The 27,989-nt window shown below is 40.7% G+C and overlaps 1 protein-coding gene and 1 non-coding gene across 3 annotated transcripts in view; both read right to left on the reverse strand.

Annotated features, from left to right (window-relative positions):
- The window catches only part of FBXO42 (F-box protein 42), an 83,947-nt gene that overhangs the window by 33,830 nt on the left and 22,128 nt on the right, over positions 1 to 27,989 (reverse strand). For both annotated transcript variants that reach the window (XR_006787960.1, XM_045858957.1), the window contains exons 2-4: positions 12,423 to 12,689; positions 9,223 to 9,339; positions 144 to 278 (exon numbers count right to left, since the gene is read on the reverse strand). Coding sequence is in view for 1 of the 2 variants with exons in the window: in XM_045858957.1 (XP_045714913.1) it covers positions 144 to 278; positions 9,223 to 9,339; positions 12,423 to 12,672 (502 nt within the window). In the remaining variant the exon portion in view is untranslated. The remainder of the gene's footprint in view (positions 1 to 143; positions 279 to 9,222; positions 9,340 to 12,422; positions 12,690 to 27,989) is intronic.
- Positions 11,773 to 11,878, reverse strand: LOC123832396. Its single transcript, XR_006788050.1, has one exon. It is a non-coding gene; the product is annotated as a U6 spliceosomal RNA (small nuclear RNA).

A 27,989-nucleotide genomic window follows, 5' to 3' on the forward strand; every position in this document is an offset into this window, starting at 1 on the left:
AGCACTTACACAGCATATTTGACAAAGAACCCAGGGCCCCATTAACCTGTCCTTGAGACTAACACCGAAAACGATTTTCAGCAGTTTCCATGCAAAGGTAGTTACATGTTAAGAAAGCAAAGATGAGCACTTTTATCTCTTACCTGAAGCCAAAGGTCGAATCCATTCTTTGCTATTCAGGTCAAGTCGCCAGAGGTCATTGAAAGCAGCATTGCAACTGCTTTGGGTGCAGCCTCCAAACACATACATAGACTGATTAGCATCGTAATAGCATGCACCTAGAAAGAAAACAATACATAAATAACTGATGTTTAATTCTTAAGTCCCTTTAATACCTTAACAATAGCCCATATCTTTCAAAGGTCAATTATTTCTCATATTTCACAACTCTTACCAGGCACCAATTTTCTATAACCAACCTGTTGTCTTCAGATTGGTCAGCATCACACTAACCTTTAAAATAAGGCCCAGAGAAAAGCAAAGAAAGGGTTATTTCTGAGCACGCTAAGCGAAGTGACAATGATGTCATTAAGTACGGCAGTATAGTTCCGGCTGGTGTGAGTCAGTGCATTGAGCACCGGCCTGCAAACCAAAGTGTCGCCAGTTCAATCCCCAGTCAGGGCACATGCCTGGGTTGCGGGCCAGGTCCCCAGTGGGGGGCACGCAAGAGGCACCACACATTTGATGTTTCTCTCCCTCTTTCTCTCTCCCTTCCTCTCTCTCTAAAAATAAATAAAAGATCTTAAAAAAAAATAAGACAGTATAATTCTAGCAGAGCACACACAAATTCATATTAAGGGCACTCAATGAGTGCTATTTCAGCACAGCTGCACACTCAATCTAAATCTGCATAGGGTTAGGGAAAGAGTCAGTGCTAACAGATGCACTGTCCTCCCATTTCTCTCCTCCAGTCCGCTCTCATTGGTTTTGTTTTCAAATGAAACCCGAAGCACAAACCAGTAAACAAGTCTTTATATGAAGGAGAATGAGGGAAACAATTTTAACCAATGCCACAAAATAAGCACACATGAAGACCAATGTAGTGCAGGGATCTCAGAAGTAGTGTGGTCCCAGGACAACCGAGAGAAAAAGCACAAAAGCCCCTAGGTATAACCAGAAGCCACCAAGGCAGGCTAGTAGCGCTAAACAGAAAAATAGTGCAGTAAGTAACATTTAAAAAGCAGAAAGGTCTCTGAGAAGAGCCTTTTTAATTAGCTGATTATATACACCTCACCAATGGCATCATTCTGAAGAGGCAATGACTGTGAGAGGGCTGTTCCTCTAAAACTAGAAAGATCAGAGCCAGAGTCTAGATGGGAGACTTAGAGCTAAGCTCTGCCACCTTGCTTCTCACTGAAAGCTCATTTAGTCTCTATCTTTTGGAAAAGATGACCACACTCCCCACAGTCCTGCCTTTAGCATGCTGGATCTCAGGAGAAAGGCAGAGAAAAACTTCTTCTATTCACTTCGTGTATACCAGTGGGAAAAAGACCTCTCAAAGTGCACGTGAAACTAAGTTTCAACAGTTAAGGGTCATATACAAGGAAGGGGAAAGTGAAAAGAAGGTCAGAGACTCAACCCACTAGTGCAACATTTCAGTGATTATTTAGCTTATTTGCTGATCTAGCTCGACTTGGCACATCACTGATTTTAAGATCTATTCTGAAATCTGGCACCATTTATTCAAGTTTAGAAAAAGGGAAATGCCACTGCTATATTACCCCTGTGATGTGTACTAGCTCTGGGAATAACTTTCCCTTATATTTTTTCAAACTGAGCCCACTCAATAGGCACTTTAAGGAATCTCCACACTAGGAAGGCCAGGTCAGAAAACTGCGTGAGTTAAGGACCAATAAAAGCAGTGTGTTTAGTCACTTACACCCAGTAATTTCAGTCAGTGGAAGAAGTACATCCAAATCATCAGACCTCTGACACTGTGCAACAATGGAGCTGCAGACTTCTCAAATTCACAAAGAAATTAAAGAGACTAGAGATGTGAAAAAATGAAATACCATCTAATCATCGATAAACTCACACCTGCAAAATAGTTAATATACTCCCAGAACTCAAACACACTACAATGGCATATAAAGATTTAAGTAATCTTAAACCTTCCACTGTCTTTGCCTTTGAAAATAACTTCTAAATCAGCATTTTAATCCACATCCCAACAAAAAAGTCTATTAAGAAGTAAAATCCTATGGAATTACATTGCTCATGTCTCAGTTTTGTTAAAAATTACAAATAACAAAGGATCAAATTAGATGACATTAGGTACACAACACGAATAATTAATGGTACCCTATTGTAAACTCCACCAAAGAGCTACGCTTCAGATATTTTTGGTCTTCTCATACATTTCTTTCTTTCTTTCTTTTTTTCAATCCTCACCCAAGCACATGCCCATTGATTTTAGAGAGCAGATAAGGGAGGGAGGAAGAAAGGGAGAGAAACATCAAATCTGTTGCCTCCTGCACACAGCCTAATGGAGACCGGACAAGCAACTTGGTCCTGTGCCCTGAACGGGAATCAAACCAGCGACCTTTCAGCTTTATGGGATGATGTTACAACTAATTGGGCCACACCGGCCAGGGCTCTCACACCTTTCTTGAACTAGCTATTCCAACAAATGGGAAAATTTTGAACCGAACCAACTGGTGCCAAGCATAAAGAACATTCTTTTCCTCTTGGTAATCCATACCTCCAGAACAGAAATTGGCAATGTCCTTTGGCTTCTGAAACCTTAATTTGTGTCCTTTATAACAATGTTTAGTAAGGCAAACTCATGATGTGATATCTAAAAGAGTGAGGGCTCATTTATGTCTCACCATTCCTCAAAGATCAACTCTTAGCAGCTGCTTCCTTTGTGTAGCAAAAGAGCGCAGTGCCTTTATTTATCAAAGAGGTAGCAAACATTCTTCTTCTCTATTTGGATTGAAAACTCAGCCAGCCGCTGGGCCCCATGAGGTTCTCAACCACATGTATTTTAATCCTATACTAAAATAAGGCAATTGGTATTTTCCTGCTTCTCTTTGAGCAAACAAAGGTTTCTGGAAGAGGAAGGCACAGCCCAAACTACGCAAAGATAATAGGACTAAAACGACAAGTTTCACACACTGTATTTTCAATGTCCAGCAGTCAATTATCAACAAAGCTTGGAGAGGAAGGGAGTCACTTTAGTCGGCTAAGTTTAGAACTCAGATATAATGGAATAAGAAAACTGCCATCGATAATACACTCAAATATTTTAGGCATCCTAGTGAACTTTGTTTATTGTCTATTTTTATTTTAGACACCTACGTGTTGTTCTGAGTGGGGGTGGGAGAACCAGACTAGTTCAATGGGCCTTTGAGAAAAAATTAAGAATTTACACAAATACCAGTGTTCAAGTAGTCATTTCCCTTTTACCAAAGTTCTCCACCCAAAGAGAGTTTTTTTCCTTTCAGACCATTGGAATGTGCCATACAAAAGTTACAGTTCCTAATACAGTGTGAATAACCTGCTAAGAAATAACATTAAGAATGTTTATTTGACTGCTAAATCTCTTCAACCTTCGGAAATGGGTTTGATTGCTCCATGAACAATTATTGCAAGACACATACCTCAAGTTGGTGTCTAATAATCACTATTGAAATGCAAGTCAAATATTCCCAATTATACACACAGCAAGCAAACAGTTGTTCAGCATTCCAAATACTTCCCTCCCACACTGCAATCCTCTCAAACGCAAGGTATTCCAGTTGTTTCACGTTTTCCCTGGTGCCTGGTAATCCCTCGATAAATGTCCACTCTGACTTTTTTGCACTTTCAGGTGTTAAATTCTCTTCTGTTTCCCTGCTTGTCTCCAGAGAAAGGCCCTGAGGCTCTCATCCCATGCTTCCACAGACTCTGCTGTCCTGTGTCTCACGCCTACAAGCCGGGACACATTCGCTAAGGCCTGTAATTACATAACTATGGAACAAGCACGGCTGGCCACCCAGTCTGGACCTGCTTGCTGCTGCAGGAACTCGATCAGCAATGTGTATGTGGAATGATCTGTTTGGAGTCGGAACACTAAAACCTTTCCAAAGCGTGGCGCTGGGGACTCAACAGACCGCTGCAGCAGTCTGCAAAGGGCATCATCGCACAATCCGCAAAGAGCCGCACGCACTCGCCAAAACCCAGGAGAACTGGTTTCATTTTACTGCCCCTGCCTTTTTCGTCCCAGACCTTTTTTTTAAATACTCAGGAAAGGAGCTGTACTGCTCATAGGTTTGTTACATTTAATTCCACATTATTTAATAAATTATGATCCAGGTACTGTGAAAGGTGCACAGGTGTCTCAAGACACAGCAACTATCTAGCCTCAAGTAGACAGCTATTTTGTGGAGGACCATCATCATCATCATCATCCTATCATTTTGCAGTTTTAAAACCTTTTTTTATTTTACAAATGTTTCTTCAATCCAATTTCCTAGCAACCCTGTGGCACAAGAATTTTCATTCACATTTTACACATGAAGAAACTGTGGATTAGAGGAGCCAAGGTGCTTTCTAAGTACAAGTTCTCTTGCATGCAGCTCTTGTATACGGGGAACTAGGGTAAGAGACAGACGGCTATAAACAATAAAAGGAAGGTATGAAGAGTGCATTAGGGGAGTCAAGCAGAGGAAGAAAAGAACTTAATCTTCATGGTGGGAAATTTGAGAGTAGTTTTTGAAGAAAGTGGCTTTTGGCTCTGTTTATAAGACAAGCTTTAGAAAATAGGACATTTTCAGTCGATTAATGAGGGCGAACAAGTCCAGGGACAGAAAAGGAACAAGTGGATGAAATCAGGGCATCCAAGAAAAGCCACGAGGGGGGAGTTTGAGACATAACAAGGAGTCTTGTGAGCGTGGAGTCTGACTGTGTAAGGGTGCAACAGTGAGTCAGACTGACAAGGTAAGCTAGGCCTTGGAAGCCAGGTGGAGCGGAAACTTCTCCGTGTAGCACAGAGGGGCTGAGGCTTTCTGGCAGAGGCATGACAAGGCTGGTTTTGTGTCTCAGATCTGCAGTGTCTCCTGAAAGGAGCGCCTGTCATTTGGGGCAGGCTAATTCTTTGTGTCTAGGATCATCCCATTCACTGCAAGACACTGAGAATCCCTGGTCCTTGCCGCCTAAATGCTTGTAATGCTTTCCAGTCCAGATGACGAGCGGCTTCACACATTCCCAAGTGCCCTGGGAGGTAGCACCGTCCTCTGCGTTACAGATGACTGCCAACAGTGTCCAGTACAGGCTCAAATGAAGAAAGAGGGAAAGCAAGAAGGCTATTTAGACAAGACTTTGGAAAGATGGAACGATTAGATCATATGTATGAGTAATGGGGGAAAAATGGAAGTATATGAGAATGCTGAGATAGGGAAAAACATCAACAGGATCTGACTTCTGTTGTTGTGGAAAAGAGAGGTATTACGAATGAATCCAAGATTTCAAGCTTGTATAATTGAAATCATGATAATGCCATTAACTGGATTAGGGAGAGGAAAAGATTTGGGGGGCACTACTGAACTCCGCTGTTAGCTGACTGATATGAAACATCTGTGCATCTCTGCGGCAATCGAGGCAAAGAACTGGAAATGTGGACCTGAGCTCAGCATGAGCTGGGGATAAGAAGTAAAGTTGAGCACAAGGGATAAAGACAGGGTTGGAAGAGGTAGAGATTAAGGAGAGAAATTCAAGGAATTCCTTGTTTTCGACCTATTTCTAAAACTGCTATTTCTCTCGGTCCTCACCAGTTTCCCAGTCAGACAGCATGTAGAGACAGATGGAAAGAAACACGAGCGACGGGCCAAAAGAGACAATGAGACACAGAGGCACCTCTTAAAAATCTATGGCACCTGTTCTCAGATTTCAAGTAAAGATATGAAAACAATTTTTAAGTAAAAACAAGTATCAAAACCTACCAATCTCTGAACCTCTGGGAGCTTACTAACTATAGTATTTATTTCTACCTCCCCACCCCAAACAACTGCTTCTGTTTTGCAATAATACTTTTTCAAAAGCTAGTTAGGCCTGGCCAGGTGGCTTGGTTAGTTGGAACATCATTCTGCACACCAAAAGGTTGCAGGTTCAATCCCCGGTCAGGGTGTGCACAAGAAGGCAATCAACTGATGTTTTTCTCTCACATCGCTCTCTCTCCCCACCTTCTTCTCTCCCTTAAAAAAAAAAAAAAAAATCCTAAGGTGATGATTAAAGAAAAAAAAAGCCTCCCTCTCTCATCAGAAAGCTGAACTTTTACTATGATAATCACTCATATCTGAATAGTTCCTACTCTGGTTTTTATTTTACCCAGATTCATTCGAATCCCCTCATAGTTCTAAAATTGCTTTTTAAAAAAATCTTTAAAAATCGGTCTTTAGACTTTAGAAACCTTATTTCTACCTCTTAATCCAATTACCTGTAGGTAAGCAACGTTATCCCCCATCAACAATGACCAAACGCGGGCCCTTCCGTGACTGCATTAAATATTCTTAGCAAGGGTTCATTTCGCTGTCTACTGCCGTACTGCCTAAGTGTGGTCTGTGGGCTCCTGAAAACACTCAAGACTCTTTCAAAACTATTTAAATAATAATGATAATAATGATAATAATAATAAGTAAGAGGAGGAGGGAAGTAAGTAGAAGTAGTTCATCGCCCTTTTCACTGTGTGCACATTTGCCCTAATAGTGCAGAAGCGATGCTGGGTACAAGTGCTGCAGCCTACCCACAACCAAGGCGGGATCTTCAATGATTCCAGGGATCACTGTGTTCTTCACAGCCACACACTCACAGGTGAAAAGAAAGAAGGCCAGTTCTGACTTCACAGACCCCCAAAGGGTCTCAAAGGCAACCTCCTTCCCAGAGGTCCAGGAATCACCCTTTGAGGTTGATCGCTCTAGGGCACAATAGCCGAATCCCGCCCTCCACCTTGTTTTATCCAGCCTGGCACCTTGTTTCCACCCGGCGGCAGCACCGGGCTCCTTGCCCCTAGCTAAGGAGCAGTTACATTTATACAGTCCTAAAGTTACATTCGGCCCTTTGAAGGCAACTGCGAGGCTGGTGTGGCGCTCGGTGAAAGTTTGACACCCCTGCTCTAGGGGGTGTACAGCGGCACAAGTGAAATAGCTCCTTGAGAAAACTAAGAACACAGCAATAGTTTGGCCTATTCCTTTGGTCTATTTAGATACCATTCAAAAGTAACAATGAATTATAATTATTCACTGAACTATCTTCCGCATACAGAGTACAACACGTGATCAGCAGCCAGCCTCCGAGATGGCCTTCAACAATCCTCACTTCCCAGTATTTATTCCTTTGGTCAACCACGCTGTGAACAACAGAATATAGCAAAGAAGATGCTATTTACCTCGGAGATTAGGTTGTAAAAGACACCACAGCTTCTGTCCTGGTGTCTGACTCTCAGATCATTTATCTGTGGGGAGCTCCTCCTCTCGTCCGCCATTCCCTGAGCGAGCTCAGAAGTGGACCCCACGGCCCCGTCAAGCCTTTCGGGGGACTACAGCCCTGGCTGTCAGACGGACTGCAACCTTGGTGGGGGGGGCCCGGAGCCAGAACCTCCCAGCTGGGCCTCTCCCAGTTTCCTGACCTTCAGAACTCCGTGAGATAATGAATGTTTCAGACTGCCAAGTTTTGGGGTATTTTAATGTAATACGGATAACTAATATCTTTTCTTTCCCCTCAAGAGTTCAAAATACAGTTTAAAAAAAAAAAGACATATACATGTAAACTAACAATGAAAGACAGTGAGTTAAGTGCCAAATTGGAATTTCAGGCAACAACGTAAGCTCAGATCAGAAAAATATTCCCTATGGGCTAGGGAGCTGAGAAAGGGTTTTATGAAGGAGCCAGAAATCCAACTGAGTCTTCAAGGAGAGGCCAGCTTCTGCTAAGTGGACAGGAATACTCCAGGGAGGAAGAAACAAGTACGGCAAAGTGATAGCTTGAAAGAGAAGAGCTCTTGGGAAAAACTGGGAGATGAAGTGATTAAATGTAGACATAGGTCAAATTAAAGAGGGCTCTGAATATAAGACTAAGTTTAGCTTTTATCCTGTAAGCAATGGACAGGCACTGAAGGTTTCTGAACAGGGAAGTAATAAAATTAAAGCAGTGCTGTGGCTGGTGTGGCTCAGTGGACTGAGCGCCAGCCTGCAAACCAAAGGGTCACCGGTTCAATTCCCAGTCAGGGCACTGCCTGGGTTGTGGGCCAGGTACCCCGCAGGGGGTGCACGAGGGGAAACCACACACTGATGTTTCTCTCCCTCTCTTTCTCCTTCCCTTCCCCTCTTCAAGAAATAAATAATCTTTTAAAAATAAAAATTAAAAAATTAGTTTGTCAAAAAAAAAGTTTAAAAAAGTAGTAATCATGAGAACTAAGAGGCAACCCTCTCCTCAGTGAGATCTCTTTTTGCAGAACCATGAATAAATACACCTTTACTGGCCTAAGACACACTACATTTCAATTTCACTTTGATGAAGGGATATGAATCACAACAAAATAAAATGTGTCTACAAAAACCAATTAATTTTACTACTTAAATTTGTATTTTATAATCAATAACTTTCACATTCAAAAATTTTATATGACTCCAGTCAAATTCAGTATTTGCTGAGCATATACTATGTTAAAATAAAGAGTTATTATAAAATAGTGCTAAACTCTGGCTACTCCCTAAGCAAAATCTCAGAAATACCCTTGTGTATGTCATTCCTTTGTTTCTCTCTAACATGACGTCAGATGTTTAAAAGTCTAAGCATGGCGCTGACCCGTGTGGCTCAGGTGCTGGGCGTCGTCCCGCAAAGCAAAGTTTGCCGCTTCGATTCCCTGTCAGGGCACATGCCTGGGTTGTGGGTTTGGCCCTGGGTCAGAGTTTCTCTCCCTCTTTTTCTTCCTCCCTTCCTCTCTTTCTAAAAATTAATAAATAAAATATTTCTAAAAAATTAAAAATAAAAATAAAAGTCTGAGCATAACCTTGACCTCTTTGGAGTACAGATACCACAAAAACTCAGTGAAAAGCAGAATATAAAATTATACCAAAGCACCTACAATGTACTTAGGCTCATGCTCTTCCCTCGTTCTGAATGCAAAATTAACATAAATCATTTTACATTCCTCCATGAAAAAGTCAGACAAAACACAGGCCTCCAAAGCAGTTTTTGGAAACACAGGCAGGGTGGATCCTGTATCCCTTCGCAGTGCATACTTACTGTGTGAGAACCGCTGGGTGATCGGGGTTCCAGGGTAAGGGTAAGTCCGACTCTCCCACTGGATGTTTCCTTCCTGAACGGCCTTTATGAAACCATGGTAACACTGGTGGGCTACACCTACGGACGGAAACAACAAAGGCCTCAGCCCAGCACTTCACTTGTAAATCAGATTATTGAAGCTGCATCTATTAAATGTGTTGTCACTTTTATAAGACATGAATTTGAGATACTTCAATTTTCTTTTTAATTTTTTCATTCAGGAAAAGAAAACAGAATCATATACTTTTAAAACTGGAAGATCCAATCCTTTCATTCACCAGTTTCAGGAAGGTTAAGTGACTTACTTGATCAAGGTTACAAAATTAGCTCATACTGTAATTCCGCTCCCTTTATTATATCGTGATGCAACCCACCCAACAACTGGTATTAGTTATTACAAAGCAAAGGGGCTGGGAGGCAATGTAGCTTCGTGACTAAGAGAATGGTAAAACAGTACCTGGAATGTAATAAGTATTCAGTAAATATCTATCATTGGAACATGGCAACTAAGCATTCTCCATCTTAAACAAGGAGATAAAATTTAGTTTACAATGGATTATTGTTTATAACTAAGTTGTTATTTATCATTAAGAAAACTCTGTTTTAAAAAATGAGAACTTGGGAGTATTTGAGATTTTGCTCCCTGGCGTATGTCAGTTTGATTCAAATAAACTCACAAAAATTTTTAAAAATTTGTGAGAACTTTTACTATAATGGCAGATACAGGTCACTACACTTTTGTCCAAACCCAGAATGTTCGCCAAGTTCGAGCCCTAGTATCACCTACAGACTTTGGGCCCTGATGATGTACCAATGTAGGTTCATTGACTGTAACAAATGCACCGCTCTGCTCTGGTGGGGCATGCTGACATAGGGCTGTGCACGTGCTGGGGCAGGGGTATATGGGATACCGCTGACCCTGCTCAATTTTGCTGTGAACCTAAAACCACTTTAAAAAATAGTCTATTTTTAGCCCTGGCTGGTGTATCTCAATGGATTGAGCGTGGGCTGAGAACCAAGGGGTTGATGGCTCGATTCTCAGTTGGGGTGCATGCCTAGGTTACCAGACAGGTCCCCAGTGGGGGGTGTGTGAGAGGCAATCATACACTGATTCCCCCCTCCCTCCCTTCTCCTCTCTAAAAATAAATAAATAAATCTTAAAAAAAAAAAAAAAAAAAGACCAAGGTGGCACAAATGCCAAATAAAGTCTAAGAATAAATTCATATATTGATTAGATCAGAGCCCCTCATCTATTATTCCTCTCCCTATTTTAGGGGTGAAATGTCTATTTCCACAGTGTAGGGGCCAATCTGTCCTGAAGAGCCCACTTGCTCTGCCAAGAGAAGTAGGCTGTGCACACCAGTATTACTAATTACGAGCAGATGAGTTCAGGACCTGACAAGCAGTTTCAACACAGCTGGTCCTTAGACCTCCAGGGCGGACTTGGATAACTGACAAGGACCGCACTCCCCTGTGAGCCAATCTGATGCAAGGAAAGGATTTTAAGACTGATTCTTATCTAAAAGTTTTTCTCTTTCACATTTCTGCTGCCTTGCTCCCACCAGGAAAGAACAAACTGCTACCAATCCTTGCTTGGATCAAAGATTATTGAACTGGGCTGGTCATCTTCATTTAAAAAAGTGGGTGGGGGAGGGTTGTTTCTGCCTAAAATGGAATAACACCAAATACCTGCTATCTATAAATTAAAAATACAACCCTAGCTGGTGTGGCTGAGTGGACTGAGCACCAACCTGTGAATCAAAGGGTAGCTGGTTCGATTCCCAGTCAGGGCACATGCCCGGGTTGCAGGCCAGGTCCCTAGTTGGGGGTGCACAAGAGACAACCACACGCTAATGTTTCTCTCCCTCTCTTTCTCCCTCCCTTCCCCTGTCTAAAAATAAATAAAAGAAATCTTAAAAAAAAAAAAATATAGCTCAGCTAGTAATCTCAACATTTAGCTAAAGTTGAACTCTTGATTAGAAAATGAAGGGAAAAAGGGGAGAAACTCATTTTAAAAAGCAACAGGTATCCATAAGGACTGTGCTGTTTAGAGATAAAAAACAAGGGGTAAATGCTCTCACAAATCCACATTTGCCACAATTAGCCACTTTTTGAAAAATATATTATTTTATTGGTTTTGCTATTACAGTTGTCCTTTTTTCTCCCCTTCACTCCCCTCCACCCTCAACTTCCCTCCCACCAGCATTCCCCCACCTTAGTTCATGTCTGTGGGTCACACACAGAAGTTCTTTGGCTTCTCCATTTCCCACACTATTCCTAACCTCCCCCTGTCTATTTTGTACCTACCATTCATGCTTTTTCCTGTACCTTTTCCCCCATACTCCTCCCTTCCTGCTGATAACCCTCCATGGGATCTCCATTTCTGTGATTCTGTTCCTGTTCTAGTTGTTTGCTTAGTTTGTTTTCGGGTTTTTTTTTTTCAGGTTCAGTTGTTGACAGTTTGAGTTTATTGTCATTTTACTGTTCATATTTTTGATGATCTTTTTCTTAAAAAATATGGAATGCTTCACAAATCTGCGTGTCATCCTTACGCAGGGCCATGCTAATGTTCTCTGCATTGTTCCAATTTTAGTATATTTGCTGCCAAAGGGAGCACACAATTAGCCGCTTTAAGAGGCAATATGATATCCTCACAAAGAACAGGGGCTTTAATGACAGACTGCCTGACTGTGAACCTTCGATCCTTCGTTTGCTACCTGAGTGACCGTGGGTAAGTTACTCAGCTGCACCCGCTCGGTGTCTGCGTCTCTCATAGTGTGCTGAGAGGACTGTAAGGCAGTTACAATAAGTGCCTGACAACGGGAAGAGCCATATTAATGTTAGCTGCTACTGTTATCTCAGATCTATCCCGTCTCCACCTATTCAAGAGCAATGTAATTTGCCACATCAGCTCTAAGAATATGCAGAAAACCATCTTCACTTAAAAACTTCAAATTAATTAAATATTATAGTATTCAAGCTGCTCATAAAACTAATAACCAGGATAAAGAGAAAAGGGAATGTACAATGTTAACTAACACTAAACTTTAGAACCACAGTAAATTTAAGGGAGAAAAGAGAAAATAAAATTGGAAGTTTAAAAATAAACCATTCAAACAAATTTTAAATAAATACATAAACCTCTCCGGTTTCCACGGTACCTTTGATGAGCCGATACCACTGTTTGCAGACAAGGGCTGCAGTTTTGTGTTCCTGGTACGGTGACAGAAAGGACAGGATGTATTCCAAAACCTCTTCCGGCAGCTCGGACATGGACCTGTTATGTCTAGTCTCCTCAACCTCTAATACTGGCTGAGGCTCCTCATCTTGCTCCATTGTCCCTTCCAGCACAGTTTCTTCCTGGTCCACTGCCATGAAACTGTCATCTTCGCTGTCCGAGGAGCTGGCCATGACATTCCACTCGACAGCTACAGTGGGGAAGAAATGGTGGGGCATCAGTGCACACTGCTGGGAGCTCTGACACAGCGCAGGCACACACACACACGAGCCGCCCAGGATTGGTTTGAGACCCTCAGTAGGAAGTCTGTTCTGCAGCGCTGGTCGGGAGCCACCTTGATCTGACAGGCACAGCTCAAGTACCAAGCCCATCCCAAATACCAAACAACCTCTACAGGCTTGTCATTTTTTCACTCCACTGAAAACTATGATAGCCAAGTTCTGGTATAACCAGAAAACCAGAAAACTGGTTCTCTAACAATTCCCCTCACTCAAGGATCTGACTGGAAGACGGCAAAGGGAATAACAATTGGCTTCCCTTGGCCAGTAACATAACCTAAGACCTCAAACTTAGAAGGAAAAAATAACTGGGTGCTACAAAGAGTAGTAAGAATATTCTGAGGATGTGGTTTTAGAAATAACAGTTTTTCTAGCTTTTACACAACATAATTCACTTAAAAGGATAATAAATGTCCCAAGAATAGGCCTAACCAGCCAAAATATCAAATATAAGGCAAGATTTATACTAGAAAACATCATAACAAATCCAGGAAGTGAAAAACTGGAAATGATACAAATGCCCCTCAACAACAGAACACTCAGCTCTTTCGCGGTACACGCAGACAGAACACTGCAGAGCAAGGAGCCACAGACACTCAGCTAAGTTTCAACATAACTCAGCAAAAGAAATCAGAAGAGCACAAACACACGACCATGCTTATATCAAATTCAAAACTAGGCAAAACTGATTTATGCGGTTGCAAGTAAGGACAGTGGTTAGCTTTGGCAGCCACTGGGAGGCTCCTGGGCTGCCAGTAAAGTGGTTTCCACTGGAATAATGGTTACACAGATGGGTTCAGTTTGTGAAAAATTCACCAAGCTGAACACTTAATGCTTAATCTTCTCTAAAGTTTACCGAATCAAGCCATGATCAAGTTACCTCTAGTGAAGGTAATTAATTTTAAAAAATTGTTTTGGGTGACTTGAAAATTTCTTCTTTATGCTATCCGTATTCACTAAATTTTATGGAAAGAGCATGTGTTAAACATACGCGCAGGAGCAACACCTTTTCACCACGCCCTGATGTTTCAGGCAATGCCTACGGTAAAAAGGGTAGTAACAGGACGGAAAGGATGATTTACGCAGGAAGTGCGTCACAGGTCAGACTCTCCAGGAAGCAGACGCTAAAATACATCTAGGAATGAAAAAGGCTTAAAGGAGAGAACTCGTGTGAGAAGAAAAGCATTGAGCAGGAGGAGCTATCAGACCAGGACGCGGATCTGGCAGCTCGACCAGCGAAAGCTCAGGCACGAGGCTGGTCGGTGAGAGTAAGAGGACTGGGGTGCTGGGTGAGAAGACCAGGCAGGCACGTCACTGCTCTCTGCCCAGCCGTTGGCTGGGGGCTGCTCTGAGAAGAGGGCGACCCTGGCTCCAAAGCTGAGGCAGTCACTGAAGGCACTTAACAGTTTCCTTTAGCTACACTCCTTATGTTTAGGCAACAAGTTCTCTCTTGATGGGGTATCTGAGTTCATTTTATGATTTTGTTAATACATCTATTCCCCTTGATCCCCTGGTACCTGCCCAGACCAACACTATGTCAGCCAACTCATAAATTTCCAGCATTTTCTCTGGCACTGATGAAAATAATAAGAAATAACAGGAAGAGAAGAGTGGTTCTGAAATATACTTTGGGGCTTAAAGAAAGATCTGAAGTGTTCCAAAGGTAAGGGGGTTGGGGAGAGCAGAAACTAGAAACCTCCCACCTCATCTCTACTACTCCTGTAATTCATATACTAATTATGTATCACACCTTAAAAACTGGAAGAATGATCACATTCAGAAAAATGAAGACATAAATCAAAACCCAAGTAGGTGCTAGAATATGTTTTTGACATTTAAGAAACTGTATTTTATTGATTATGCTATTATAGTTGTCCCATTCCCCCCCACTTTATTCCCCTCAGCCCTGTGCACCCCCTCCCACCTACATTTAGTTCACGTCCATGGGTCCTACATATAAGCTCTTTGGCTTCTACATTTCCTATACTATTCTTAACCTCCCCCTGTCTATCTGACACCTACCATTTATGCTACTTATTCTCTGTACCTTCCCCACCGCCACTCCCCTGCTGATAACCCTCCATGGGATCTCCATTTCTGTGATTCTGTTCCTGTTCTAGTTGTTTGCTTAGTTTTTTTTGTATTAGATTTGGTTAATAACTGTGAGTTTGTTGTCATTTTACTGTTCATAGTTTTGATCTTCTTTTCCTTAGATAAGTTCCTTTAACATTTCATATAATAAGGGCTTGAAGATGATGAACTCCTTTAACTTGACCTTATTTGGGAAACACTTTATCTGCTCTTCCATTCTAAATGAAAGCTTTGCTGAATACAGTAATCTTGGATGTAGGTCCTTGCCTTTCATGTCTTCAAATACTTCTTTACAGACCCTTCTTGCCTGCAAGATTTCTTTTGACAAATCAGCTGACAGCCTTATGGGAACTCCTTTGTAGGTAACTGTCTCCTTTATTCTTGCTGCTTTTAAGATTCTCTCCTTATTTTTAATCTTGGGTAATGTAATTATGATATACCTTGGTGTGTTCCTCCTTGGGTCCAACTTCTTTGGGACTCTCTCAGCTTTCTGGACTTCCTGGAGGTCTATTTCCTTTGCCAGATTGGGGAAATTTTCCTTCATGATCTGTTCAAATAAGTTTTCACTTTCTTGCTCTTCCTCTTCTCCTTCTGGCAACCCTATGATTTGGATGTTGGGATGTTTAAAGATGTCCTGGAGGTTCCTAAGCCTCTCCTCATTTTTTTGAGTTCTTGTTTCTTCATTTTGTTCTAGTTGAAATATTTCTTTCTTCCTTCTGGCCCACACTGTTGATTTCAGTCCCAGTTTCCTTCCCGCCACTGTTGGTTCCCTGTACCTTTTCCTTTATTTCACTTAGCATAGCCTTCATTTTTTCATCTAATTTGCGACCAAATTCAACCAATTCTGTAAGCATCCTGATTACCAGTGTTTTGAACTGTGCATCTGATAGATTGACTATTTCTTTGTCGCTTAGTTGTATTTTTTCTGGAGCTTTGATCTGTTCTTTCATTTGGGACATTTTTTTTTTTTTTGTCTTGGCATACCTATTATGTAGTAAGAGGAAGAGCCTTAGGTGTTCACCAGGGTGGGGCAACCCACGTTGTGTTGTGATGCTGTATGTGGGGGAGAGAACAATGGCACTTGCTCCGCCCTCTGCCAGTTTTCAGTCACTGCCCCCGCTTCCCACAAGCAGATTCCCAGGTGGGTGGGTTTGTGTATGTTCTAGGACCCTGTGGGTCTCTCCAAGGAACTCTTTTGTGAGGCTGGGAGTTTCTCCTGCTGCCCCCTCACCCCCCACAGGTGTTTTCAGAAGTTTGAGGCTTTGTTTCCCTGAACTAGAACCCTGGGTTGATCTGGAACCCTGGGCTGCGCAGTCTGTCTTGCTCCCCAGTTGCTCCTCCCGGTTTATCTGTACACGAATGTGGGACCACCCAGTTCACAATCCTCTGCCTCGCCTCATCCCCCAGCTGCCACCTTGCCCACCCCAGTCCTCCACCCACAGCCTTGCCACGAGTCCTCTCTGCCCAGCTGCCTGACTCCGCCCCTCACACTGGTCTGGATGAATGATTCTTCTTTAACTCCTCGGTTGTCGGACTTCCATACAATTCACTTTTCTGTCAATTCTGGTTGTTTTTGTTTTTAAATTTGTTGTTGACCTTCTTTTGATTGTGTGAGGAGGCTCAGTGTGTCTACCTACACCTCCATCTTGGCCGGCAGTCCCCAGCTGCTAGAATCCTGATGATGACGAACGAATGGCTAACTGGAAGGAGCGGGGCAGCCTACGTACATCTCCTAGCCGGGGGAGGAGGCTGCAGTGGTAAAGGAAGGACAGCAGCACTTCCCTCCATCCCCACAAGTACAGTATCGTCTTGGATTTCCTGTAAGCTGCATCGGATAAAGCATCCTAGATGGTTGTTAGCCCCTCCAGCCCTGCCTCGGGTGAGCTGTTCTTCCCACGCTTAACTTGCTAGAGGGAAGGCCTTTCCACTTCCAGCCCTAACTCCTATCCAAAAATCATGTAAATATAAAACCAAAATTAAAATGTTTTTCTAGCAAAAAAGGTTGCCTTTTCTACTGGAAAAAAAAAATCAGTTCCCATAGTCCCTCTTGTTCTTTCCCTGCAAATTACCATTTATCATCTCCCACTATCTTCCCTAATTTATTGACTTTCTCATATTTTTAACCCCTACTCAGGCCTGAAATTCACCAAAGAAGAGTACAAAAAACCACTTCCTAGGATCTGGCTGTGTTTTTCACATTTGAATTAAATACAGGATCTCAAATACAGTTGTGCTCTATATACCCTGACAGCCTGTGAACCTAGGGTTGCTTTAGCACAAACTGAATCATAAAGGCTGCAAAATGTTATTTATATTACTGGTTTTTTCCCCAAGCAAAATAAGTCTGTTTGGCTCAATAAAACAATTTGCTTCCTTTCCAAATCTTCTCAAAGTATAATTAGCAAGCCCAAAGAAAGGGGATCACACTTTCGCAATACCCAGTTTTAAGCAATTCTCACCATCCAACCGTTTCAACTGTCCACAAATGCGTCAAACCCCACGCCCCTGAGGGCATGTCTGCTAACTCAGCCCCTAAACACAGATGCCGATGAGCACATACAGGGATGGGCTTGGATGCAATTCCTCCGAGATTACATGCCCAGCATTAATTTGCACAGCCTTTCATTTTCACTTCCTTGATTAAGTAATGAAATCATCACTCATATTCCCAAAGCACATAGGGGTATTTTGAAAGTTTTTCATGCCAAAAAAGCCTTATAAAACATTTCACATATAAGTGTATTACCTTAATTAATGAATGTGGTGTTCATGAAAGTCTTTAAAAGAAATCTTCCTCACCCTTCACATTTGAGTCAGGCCTTTCAGTTTCCCCAAAGTGAGAAACCACAATTTGAAGTCAATTTATTGGACTACTTCAGGACAGAGACCATTTGCCGAGGCACCTTGTCTTCCTAGCACTGGACAGTCAAATGAGCCAAGGTTTATGGACATTTCTACTCATAAAACCCTTGTGCTGACTTCACGTTATTTTATAATAGAAATTACATCATTAGTACATCCAGGAAATAGACCCTTATATGTCACTAGATATTGTCAAGATATTTTTTATTGGTCAGAATGTACATACGTCTCTGGTTCTTTGAATTTTGACCTTTTAAGGTGCGCACTGGCCTGAGTCTGCTGCCAGAGGCCTGACCCATCCCCAAGGAGAGGAATGGCACGGAAGAAACCATTTATTAGACCCAATGGCATCTTTTCCTTTGAAAAACTACTATATTACATCCAACTAAATTCAAACAAGTTTGACAATCCTTTTGAAGTATAAATTAAGGTTAAGATTTTGAGACCAGGAGATCTAGCTACTGTTTCTAGTTGTAGTACCATGTGATCCAAAGTAAGTAGTACACAGTTAGATAGGAAAACTTCTCAATCCCTTTCCCACCTACTTCACCAAGATTTTGTAAAAATAGCAGATATCAACAAACTACTCTGAATTCAAGGGTAATCAATTAAGTTGTGAAGAGTTTAAACTGATTCAAAGAGCTTTGGCTGGTGTGGCTCAGTGGATTGAGTGCCGGCCTGCAAACCAAACAGTCACTGGTTCGATTCCCAGTCGGGGCACATGCCTGGGTTGCAGGCCAGGTCCCCAGTAGGGGACACACGAGAGGCAACCGCACATCGATATTTCTCTCCCTCTTTTTCTCCCTCCCTTCTCCTTTTCTCTAAAAATAAATAAAGTCTTTAAAAAAAACTGATTCAAAGAAATTCAAAATAGGGACGAAACTCCTTTGTATTTCACTTAAAAGTAATTGCTAGTCTTAGTATAATATTTGATTAATCGTGCCTTTGATTGTATACAACTACACATTTGACAATCCTCTTGGAGTAAACATAATTTTATGAAAATCAGAATACATTTCACTTACCTAAAAGGAAGCTGAAGATTTAAAATGCAATCAAGCTTATTCACAATTTCAAAAGGTTAAAGAAATGCAATTAAGGGATCTTCTCCCTGATGGGTATTTTACCAAATGCACATATTACTTAATATTTTATCTATATTAACAGAAGCTCATAATCCAGAGGCTCCTTAGTTCCTGACAGTCAACGTTTTACAAAAAAGTCTAGAAATAGAATAACCCGACATAACTACTGTTGCTATTAGTAAACTGTGAGCTATTTTGACAAATGCAGAGAGCTATTTCTATAAAGCATTCCAAATTTAATAACAGATATCAGCTGCTGTAGGCTTTTTTAAATGAATAACTCATCAGTGTGTTATGCAATTAAAATTCCCTTTAATAAAATAGAAAAATCAAGTATTTCCCCAAACTACCCACCAGTCTACTTTATCATTCTTCACAATGGTTGATATTAAATGAACCACTTTAAGATGAGTACAGAGTAGTAGTAGAAATGGACCAGTGCTGAGCCATTCACTATAGTCATATGTAGCAGCCAAAGGATTTGTTACTACTAAACATAAATGGTCAATAAAAATGTACTAGTTTCAATCACCAATGAAAATACTCTAGGTTCTGCAAACACTATACGGAAAATCATACATTCTAGGTTCAGCAAAATGTTTCATTTGGTAGAAAAAGTAATATCCAAATTTAGATTTTATGGGAGCTTGAATTTTCAGATTTTAAGAGATGATAGTAATAATACACAAAGTATAGGATAATTCTTTTAAGATTTTTATAGGGAACCTATCCGAATGGTATGGGAAATGTAGCCCAGCCCCTACTCGGAAAGGCCAGTGGGGAGCGAAGTTGGCACACAGGACCCACGCCCATGGACAGGTTTTCCCATGGGGAATCAGGCCTACATTGCACCTAGGCTGCTATGAGACTTGCTTTTGCTACAACTCCCTCACCCTGAATTGAGGCAGCAAATGTTTACTGCGTATCTCTAAAGTAACATCCTAAAATCTGTGCTAAACCTCCCAAGTATGGAGTGTGACCAGTTCAACCACATTTCCCCTTGATCTGCAACATCCTTCTCTTTTGAAGTAATTAGCAACATTCTTTTGTTTGTTATCGGTAAAAGGTAATCAGCTACAGTGAACCTGTGCATAGTAAATGAGGACCATCCTCGATGTAATGTGCCCAGAAAAGCAATAAAAGCCTCTCCAGGCAGGGGTCGGGGCCCTCTCTCTCACTTAGAGAGCGGCTATGCCGTCCCTTTTTCTCCACAGCACTTCTGTAGTCCGTGTGCATTCATTCGTCACAGCCACAACACACAGACCCGGAGGGCCAGGGTCCACATCAGATTTTATTTAATTAATTTATTTTTTTAGAGAGAGGGGAAGGGAGGGAGAAAAAGAGGGAGAGAAACATCAATGTGTGGTTGCCCCTCACATGCCCCCACCTGAGGATCTGGCCCACAACCCAGACATGTGCCCTGACTGGGAATCGAACCAGTGACCCTTTGGTTCGTAGGCCCATGCTCAATCCACTGAGCTATACCAGCCAGGGCCCATTTGTAATAATTTAACATAGCAATGATTTAAAACAAAAGGCTTTCATTTGAAGTACAGTATCAATCAGAAGGGAGTTAAATGGGAGAAAGGTCCATTAACACATTTTTCTGGGCTTGGAAATTTTTTCCTCTCAAAAATTATTTCAGAGAGTAAGACAAATGTAAAGGAGTAATAACCATACTACAACAAAAAACTCTATTAACTCAAAATTAACTGCACTAGCCTACAGAAATGCTCAAAGCACACCAACCTCTCCCTCTGTGCTCCCACAATACTAGTACCTGCCTGCATACCAGCCATTACTATGCAGCAGTCACCCCTTATCTGCTGCAGATGTATTCCAAGACCTCCAGTGAATGCTTGAAACCTCAGATGGTGTCAACCCCTACATATACTATTTTTCCTATACATACATATATATACACACACACATATATACCTATGACAAACTTTAATTTATAAATTATACTCAGTAAGATAGAATAACTAATAATTAGATTATTACAATATTTTATAATAAACATGATGTGAATGTGGTCTGTCTCTCAAAATATCTTACTGTACTGTACTCACCTTTTCACTTAAAAGACATGCTTTAGAGCTTTTCTTTGTCATATCTGAACTGTCGGTATTATTACTCTTGTACTTTTGAGTCATTATTAAGTAAAATAAGGGTGACTTGAACACAAGCAGAGATACCATGACAGCTGATCTGATCGTGTAGGTGGCCACTAAGTGACTAGTGGAGCAGGGAGCATTTACAGCATGGATATGCTGGACCAAGGGGTGGTTCATATCCCAGGTAGGATGGAGTAGGATGGGTCGAGATTTCATCATGCCACTCAGAATGATGCGCAATTCCATTTTTTTTAGAAAATATTTTATGTATTTATTTTAGAGAGGGGAAGAGGGGGAGAGAAGCATCAATGTGGTTGCCTCTTGCACGCCTCCTACTGGGGACCTGGCTCACAACCCAGGCATGTGGTCTGACCAGGAATTGAACCTGCAACCTTTCATTCTGCCAAATGACACCCAATCAACTGAGCCACACTGGTCAGGGCATGATGAACAATTTCAAACTTATGAATTGTTTATTTCTGGAATTTTCCATTTCATATTTTTGAACTATGGTTAACTGCAGGAAAGTGAAACCACAGATAAGGAGGGCCAACTGTACTTCAGTTGTCTGTGTCTCTTTCTCTCCCCTTAAAACACAACAAAAAATAATTTTATTTCCTGCATCCATACAAGCTCTCAGCAAAAGGCTACCTGACAAATAAGCAAACACAGCTTTACGAATTCATTTTAGAGTCAACAACAAAACCTAAATGTTAACTTGTAGATATTCTGATGAAAAAAAAAACAAAAACAAAAACAAACCAGGAACTTCCTATCAAAAATTAAAATAAAAAAATAAAATCACAGAGTTCAGATGGCTAAAGACAAAACTGAAAGAGGGAGGGTAAAAGCAGGGCATGAAGAAGCAGGAATTTCTATTCTTAAATTTAAAACACACAGTATCTAGGCAAATCAACACTGTTTTTAAGATATTCAGATGTTGCTGCCATTACACAGCCTTACTCTGACACCAAGAGTAGCGTGTGCAAAACCCACTGCATGCAGGGATTCTCTTAACCTTTTGGGAAAAGGTTCTATTGCCATAACGGTTCCCAGACTTCTGAATTTCACAGGTCAGCAATTTTTCTGGACTGACACAGGATCAAAACCTTACTTAATTTTCCCAAATAAGGACCCAAAACCCTACAAAACTCAAAACATATATACACACGCACACACTACCAAAGTTAGATATTTCATTTTACCACTCACTTGCTTTGTGAAAAAATACCCACAGACATTTAAAACAAGTTATATAGTCTAAATTTTGTTTTTACCAAGTGTGTATCTTTTCTTTAAGCCAATTTAAATTAAAACTAGCTGTGCCCAGTCCGCTGGGGAACCACTTCCTAGGACTAGAAACAGAGGCAGAGGCTGCCGGCAAGCGCTCATAAAGATGAGTGCGGCCTGATTTCTTTCAGAAACAGCTCAGCTGCTCTTTACTTCGGCTGGCTGGTGAGTTTATACTGCTTTTTCACTTATGTGTTTCCCCCACTGAATTAAGGTCTATATTTTTTAAAGATTTAACTCTTTTTCTTTTAAACTGTATTGAGTAGTATATCAGTTAAATTTTATTACTGTTAATCGGGGTATTAAAGTCAAGCTATAGAGTTTCAAAACTTTCCATAGAAGCTAAATTTTTAAACACCAGGTTCTCACGCAAGATGCTATTTTATGCTATTTTCCAAAATGTCCTAAGTTAGAAAACTCTTCAGGATCTGGAAAAAAAGTCTATGAAATAGTAAGAAAAACAAGTCTCCCTGGGCTGAGAATGCCTAAAGCAATCATCACCTCACAGCACCAGTTCTACCCACTGCAAATCTATGTCAATGGAAGAAATAATTTTTTAAAATAAAATTTACTGTTTTGTACATTTAGTTCTCATTAAATAAATATTTCCCCTGTAATTAAAAAAATTAAAGAAAACTACTTTGATTAAAAATTTCTTCTGGGTGGTAATGGGAGGGAAGTGGGGAGGGTGGGAGGGGGGACTGGATTGGGAGTAAAAAGGAGAAAACTGTATTTGAACAATGATTAAAAAAAGAAAATTAAAAAAAATTTCTTCTAAATACATCTGTTATCTTATACAAGTACCTCTGCTATTGAACAGAAATACTCGGATAAGTATTTCCTTCTTCGGAAGGAAAAGTTCATACAGAAACAGGAAAAGTTCAAGAATATACTGGATTTGGCAGTGTTTATCAATTTAAAATGTGCAACCCTTTTGACTCAGCAAATTGACTTTCAGGTATTTTTCTAACACAGACATCCAGACATGTGCACAAAGATGTATGAACAAGTGGAGGTTTGTTGCATCTTCTTTGTAATGACAAAAACTTCTAACTATATAGATGTCCATTAATAAAAGAATGGCTACATAAAATGCTGTATCTAAACCATAGAATTTAAAGCACTAGTTTTTAAAAATGTGCATATTTTGGCGTATGTTGACACGAAGACTCCAAGACAATTATATAAAAATGCAAAAATAATATAGTAGCATTTATGTTAAAGAATAAGTCAATGGCTGCCCACCACCAGAATTCAGATTCCCAAGCCCACTCAACCCAAACCAATCAGCACCACCTCAAGGGAAGGCGGAGGCTGGAGCCCACTCCCTCTCACTTTTAATGAAGAACTCACTCAGACAACTCTCTCACACCGGGTCCGTAACAACGACCAGACAGTAAATCAAAACGGCAAATCCAGAGCAGTGAAAGCACACGGAAAAGTGAACTTAAGAGCATCATCTCTGAGGAGGGAAAGGAGCTTTTGCCTTTTTAAAACTAATTTTAACAGCCAAGCATGTCATAGATACAAAGCTGCATACAAGTGCACAACTGACAAACAGTACGACAGTTCCGCAAAAATTAACCAGAACTGCCACATGATCCAGCAAGTCTACTTTGGACACAAAACCGAAAGAACCGAGAGCAGCAACTCAAACAGATATTTGTGCACCCATGTCCGTAGCAACATCGTTCACAATAGCTAAAAGGTGTCAACAACCCGAATGTCAATCAGTGGATAAACAGACAAAATGCAGCTTAAAATCACCATGGAATATATTATTCAGCCGTAAGCAGGAATGAATTTCTGACACATTAAATGGCAGAAGCCTGAAGAAATTATGCTAAGTGGAACAAGCCAGACGTAAAAGGCTAGGTACTGTGTGATTCCATTTATGAGGTACTAGAACAGTCAATTCACACAGGGAGGAAGAATGGTGGTTGCCAGGGGCTGGAGGAAGAGAACAGGCAGTTATTGTTTCATGGGTTCAGAGTTTCAGCTGGGAAGCTACAAACATTCTGGGACGAAGAATGGTGAGGACTGGACAACAACATGAATGTACTCAATGCCACTTACCTGTACACTTAAAAATGGTTACAATGGCTCTGGCAGGTGTGGCTCAGTTGGTCGGAGCGTCATTCTGTAAACTAAAAGGTCGTGGGTTTGAGTCCCAGTCAGAGCACATGCCTAGGTTATATAAAATCAGAATTATCTGTTCCTTGACTATTTGACAGATATCGCTTGTAAATCTAAATCTGGGGTTTTCTTTGTGAGGTTTTTCTGTCCACTGATTCCATTTCTTTGTAATAGATCTACCTGAGTTTTTGGTTTCTTCTTGAGTTTTTTATTATATTCCATTTTTTCATAAAAATGTGAGAGGAGTTACACAGATGGCAACTAAACAATGGGAAGATGCCCTTAAACAAGGCACATCTGCTCTGAAAACTTTGTTTATGACAGGCCAATTTAACCTCTTAAATCTCCAACAGATGTCACTAAAAAGTCTGTTCACTTGTACAGCACCTGTCTCTATTACCAGCTTCTAAATTTCTATTTGACTTCCTTTCTCCACCACTACATTGTATACTACTTGAAGGCAGAGACTAAGTCATATTCATCTTTGTACATCTGGCACATATAATTTAGGTGCCACATTATTATTAATACTTTTTCTAATAAATGAAGATCACAAGATCCCTTACTGAGGCTGATGTTACTGACTCACTTCCGGTTGCCAAGTATATGCTTGCTTGCTTTCTTCTTTTTTTGAGATTTTATTTAATTTTTAGGGTGAAGGGAAAGGAGAGAGAGGGGGAGAGAAACATCTACCTATTACACTTGCACACCCCCAGCTGGGGACCTGACCTGCAACCCAGGCATGTGCCCTGACTGGGAATCGAACTGGCAAACTTTTGGGTCGTAGGCCGGTGGCACTTGATCCACTGAGCCACCCCAGCTAGGGCGCCAAGTGTACTCTTGAGATGTTTAATGTTGAAGGACTCCTATCTGACCACACTTGCACACAACCCTCCTTGTGACCAAAGGCACAAAGCCATCTCTAAGACAGCTTGCCTTAGTTGGGAGTAAAACATAAAATAGGTCTTCCTTCACTGCTGAAGTGACTGAAATAAAACTGAATCTTGAACTATTTGCTGCACCTGCACTCCTTGCTAATCAAATGAGTCAACCATCTAAGTATAAAACTGTGAAAGAACAACAGAAATAACACACAAAAATTATCAGGGAGAAAAAAATGCCAGTATACTACTCTATACCAGATTATGAATAAATATCATCATTCAGTTGTAGATTCTATGGCACCTGGATTGTTTGAGGACATAACTATTCTTTTATGGAAATCTCTATGTTGCCAGGGACATAGCTAAGAACACAAAACTGCCAACTTTTTAAAATTATATTTTATTGATTATGCTATTACAGTTGTCCTGATTATTCCCCTTTGCTCCCTACTCCCTCAGATAATCCCTCCACCATTGTTCATGTCTGTGGGTCACTCATATAAGTTCTTTGGCTACTTCATTTCCTACGGTGTACTTTATGTTCCCATGGCTATTCCGTAACTACCCATTTGTACTTCTCAATCCCCTCCCCTCTTCACCTATTGGCCCACACACCTCCTCCCAACTGGCAACCATCAAAACACTCTCTGTATCCATGATTCTGTGTCTGTTCTTCTTGTTTGCTTAGTTTGTTTTCTTAGATTCAATTGTTGATAGATCTGTATTTTTTGCCATTTTATTGTTCAGTTTTTATCTTTTTCTTAAGTAACTCCCTTTAACATTTCATATAATAATGGTTTGGTGATGATGAACTCCTTTAGTTTTTTCTTTGTCTGGGTAGCTCTTTATCTGCCCTTCGATTCTAAATGACATGTTTGCTGGGTAGAGCAATCTTGGCTGTAGGTCCTGCTTTTCATGACTTTGAGTATTTCTTGCCAATCCATTCTAACCTATAGAGTTTCCTTAGAGAAATCAGCTGTCGTCTTAGGGGAACGCCCCTGTAGGTAACTAACTTCGCTTGCTGCTTTAAAGATTCTCTCTTTATCTGTAACCTTTGGCATTTTAATGGGGTTGTGTCTTGGAGCGGACCCTTTGCATCCATCTTGTTTCGGACTCTGTGCTTCCTGGACTTGCAAGTCTACTTCCTTCACCAACGAGGGAAGTTTTCTTTCATTATTTTTTCAAATAGGTTTCTAGTATCTTGCTCTTTCTCTTCTCCTTCTGGTGCCACTATGATGCAAATGTTGGACCTTCTGAAGTCCCAAGGCTGCTTATATTAGCCTTATTTTTTTTATTCTTTTTCCTTCTTGTTTTGATTGGTAGTTTTTTGCTTTTCATTTTAGTTGTAATTTTGATGTTGCATGAAGAGGCAAGCCATGTTTGTCTATGCCTCCATCTTGACCAGAAGTCCCCAATATTTAATAATGATAAATTCCAGAAAAAAAAACATTAAAGAGAAATCAAAATGAGAAAGATAAATATTAGCTAGATTCACAGCACTTTAGAGTTAAAAGCAGGACTGAAAGTTATTTTGGCCAAACCATTTTTAATGCATAAAACTCAAGTATAACTTACTATCCCAATCACATTTGTCAAAAGTCACAGAACTTTGCGGCACAGAGGGAAACTTAATACAAATTTCAAAACAACTTATTAGGAAGGAATGAAATTGTGACAAAAGAGCCTAACTGTATTATAAATATATAAAACAGCCATGAGTAGAGGACATGGTGCTGATGTAAGTAATTTTAGAGATGAGTGGCATCTATACGACTAAATGCAAAAGGAGCGGCACACAGCACTAGACTTTACTTAAAGTTGTTTCCCACAGGAGCAGTCAGTCATTCTAATACAGCTATACATGTGCACTGGAATTGAACAATTAGATAAATAAACAGCGGATGGCTGGAGCCAAGTTTCTCACAGCTGCAGTGGGAATTTACAGATAAGCAAGGGGGAAAGCATAGAATGATCATGTGATAGATTAGAATGAGTGGCATTAATGTGAACTCATGATAGCTTAATATACAGGATCTGGCACAAATAATGCCCCTTTTTAATTACAAAATCTTAAGCATGTAATTTAGTAACCTAACGATATCACACTCAGGCACACCACATGACATTTTAGGTAAAATGTTCAAATTAAAACTATAAATTGTTACACCCATATTATTACCCTACCAACCACACTCAAGCAGTCGTTACTTCTGCCAGACCTTGTAAATAGTTACATATAGAAATATTTATAGATTTATGCATATACACTAATTAATACACACACACATACTTCCTTGCTATGCAGCTGAGTGGGCCTAGAAGCAACACCACCCCAGAGCAATGGGCACAGCACTCACATCTTGACTTCTAGTAGCATTCTCCAATGAAAGGAACTAGGGACCATTGGTGAAACTGCAGAACCTACAACTGGCACAGGCACAAGATAAACCTGGATAATCTTGTAGAGCCGGAAAGTAAGAATGTGATCCAAAACCAAAACATTTATAGAATGTCAAAGTGACACAGGAGACAAAGGAATGAGCCAATGCTGAAACAATATGAGCACAAAATAAATATCCATGAGCTCATATAAGATAAGTGATTGAATTTAAAAGAGGAGGGCTCCCTTGCTGATTTCCAAACAATTCATGTAGATTATCTCCCTTCCAGTAGGTGGGGCTTAATTTCACTCATACTCATATTCCTAATTTGCATCCACCCTGGTAATATTCTTCTTAACAGTCAAT

This window comes from Phyllostomus hastatus, unplaced genomic scaffold, assembly GCF_019186645.2.
Source record: "Phyllostomus hastatus isolate PE091 unplaced genomic scaffold, TTU_PhHast_1.1 phas_scaffold_182, whole genome shotgun sequence".
NCBI classification, from domain to species: domain Eukaryota; kingdom Metazoa; phylum Chordata; class Mammalia; order Chiroptera; family Phyllostomidae; genus Phyllostomus; species Phyllostomus hastatus.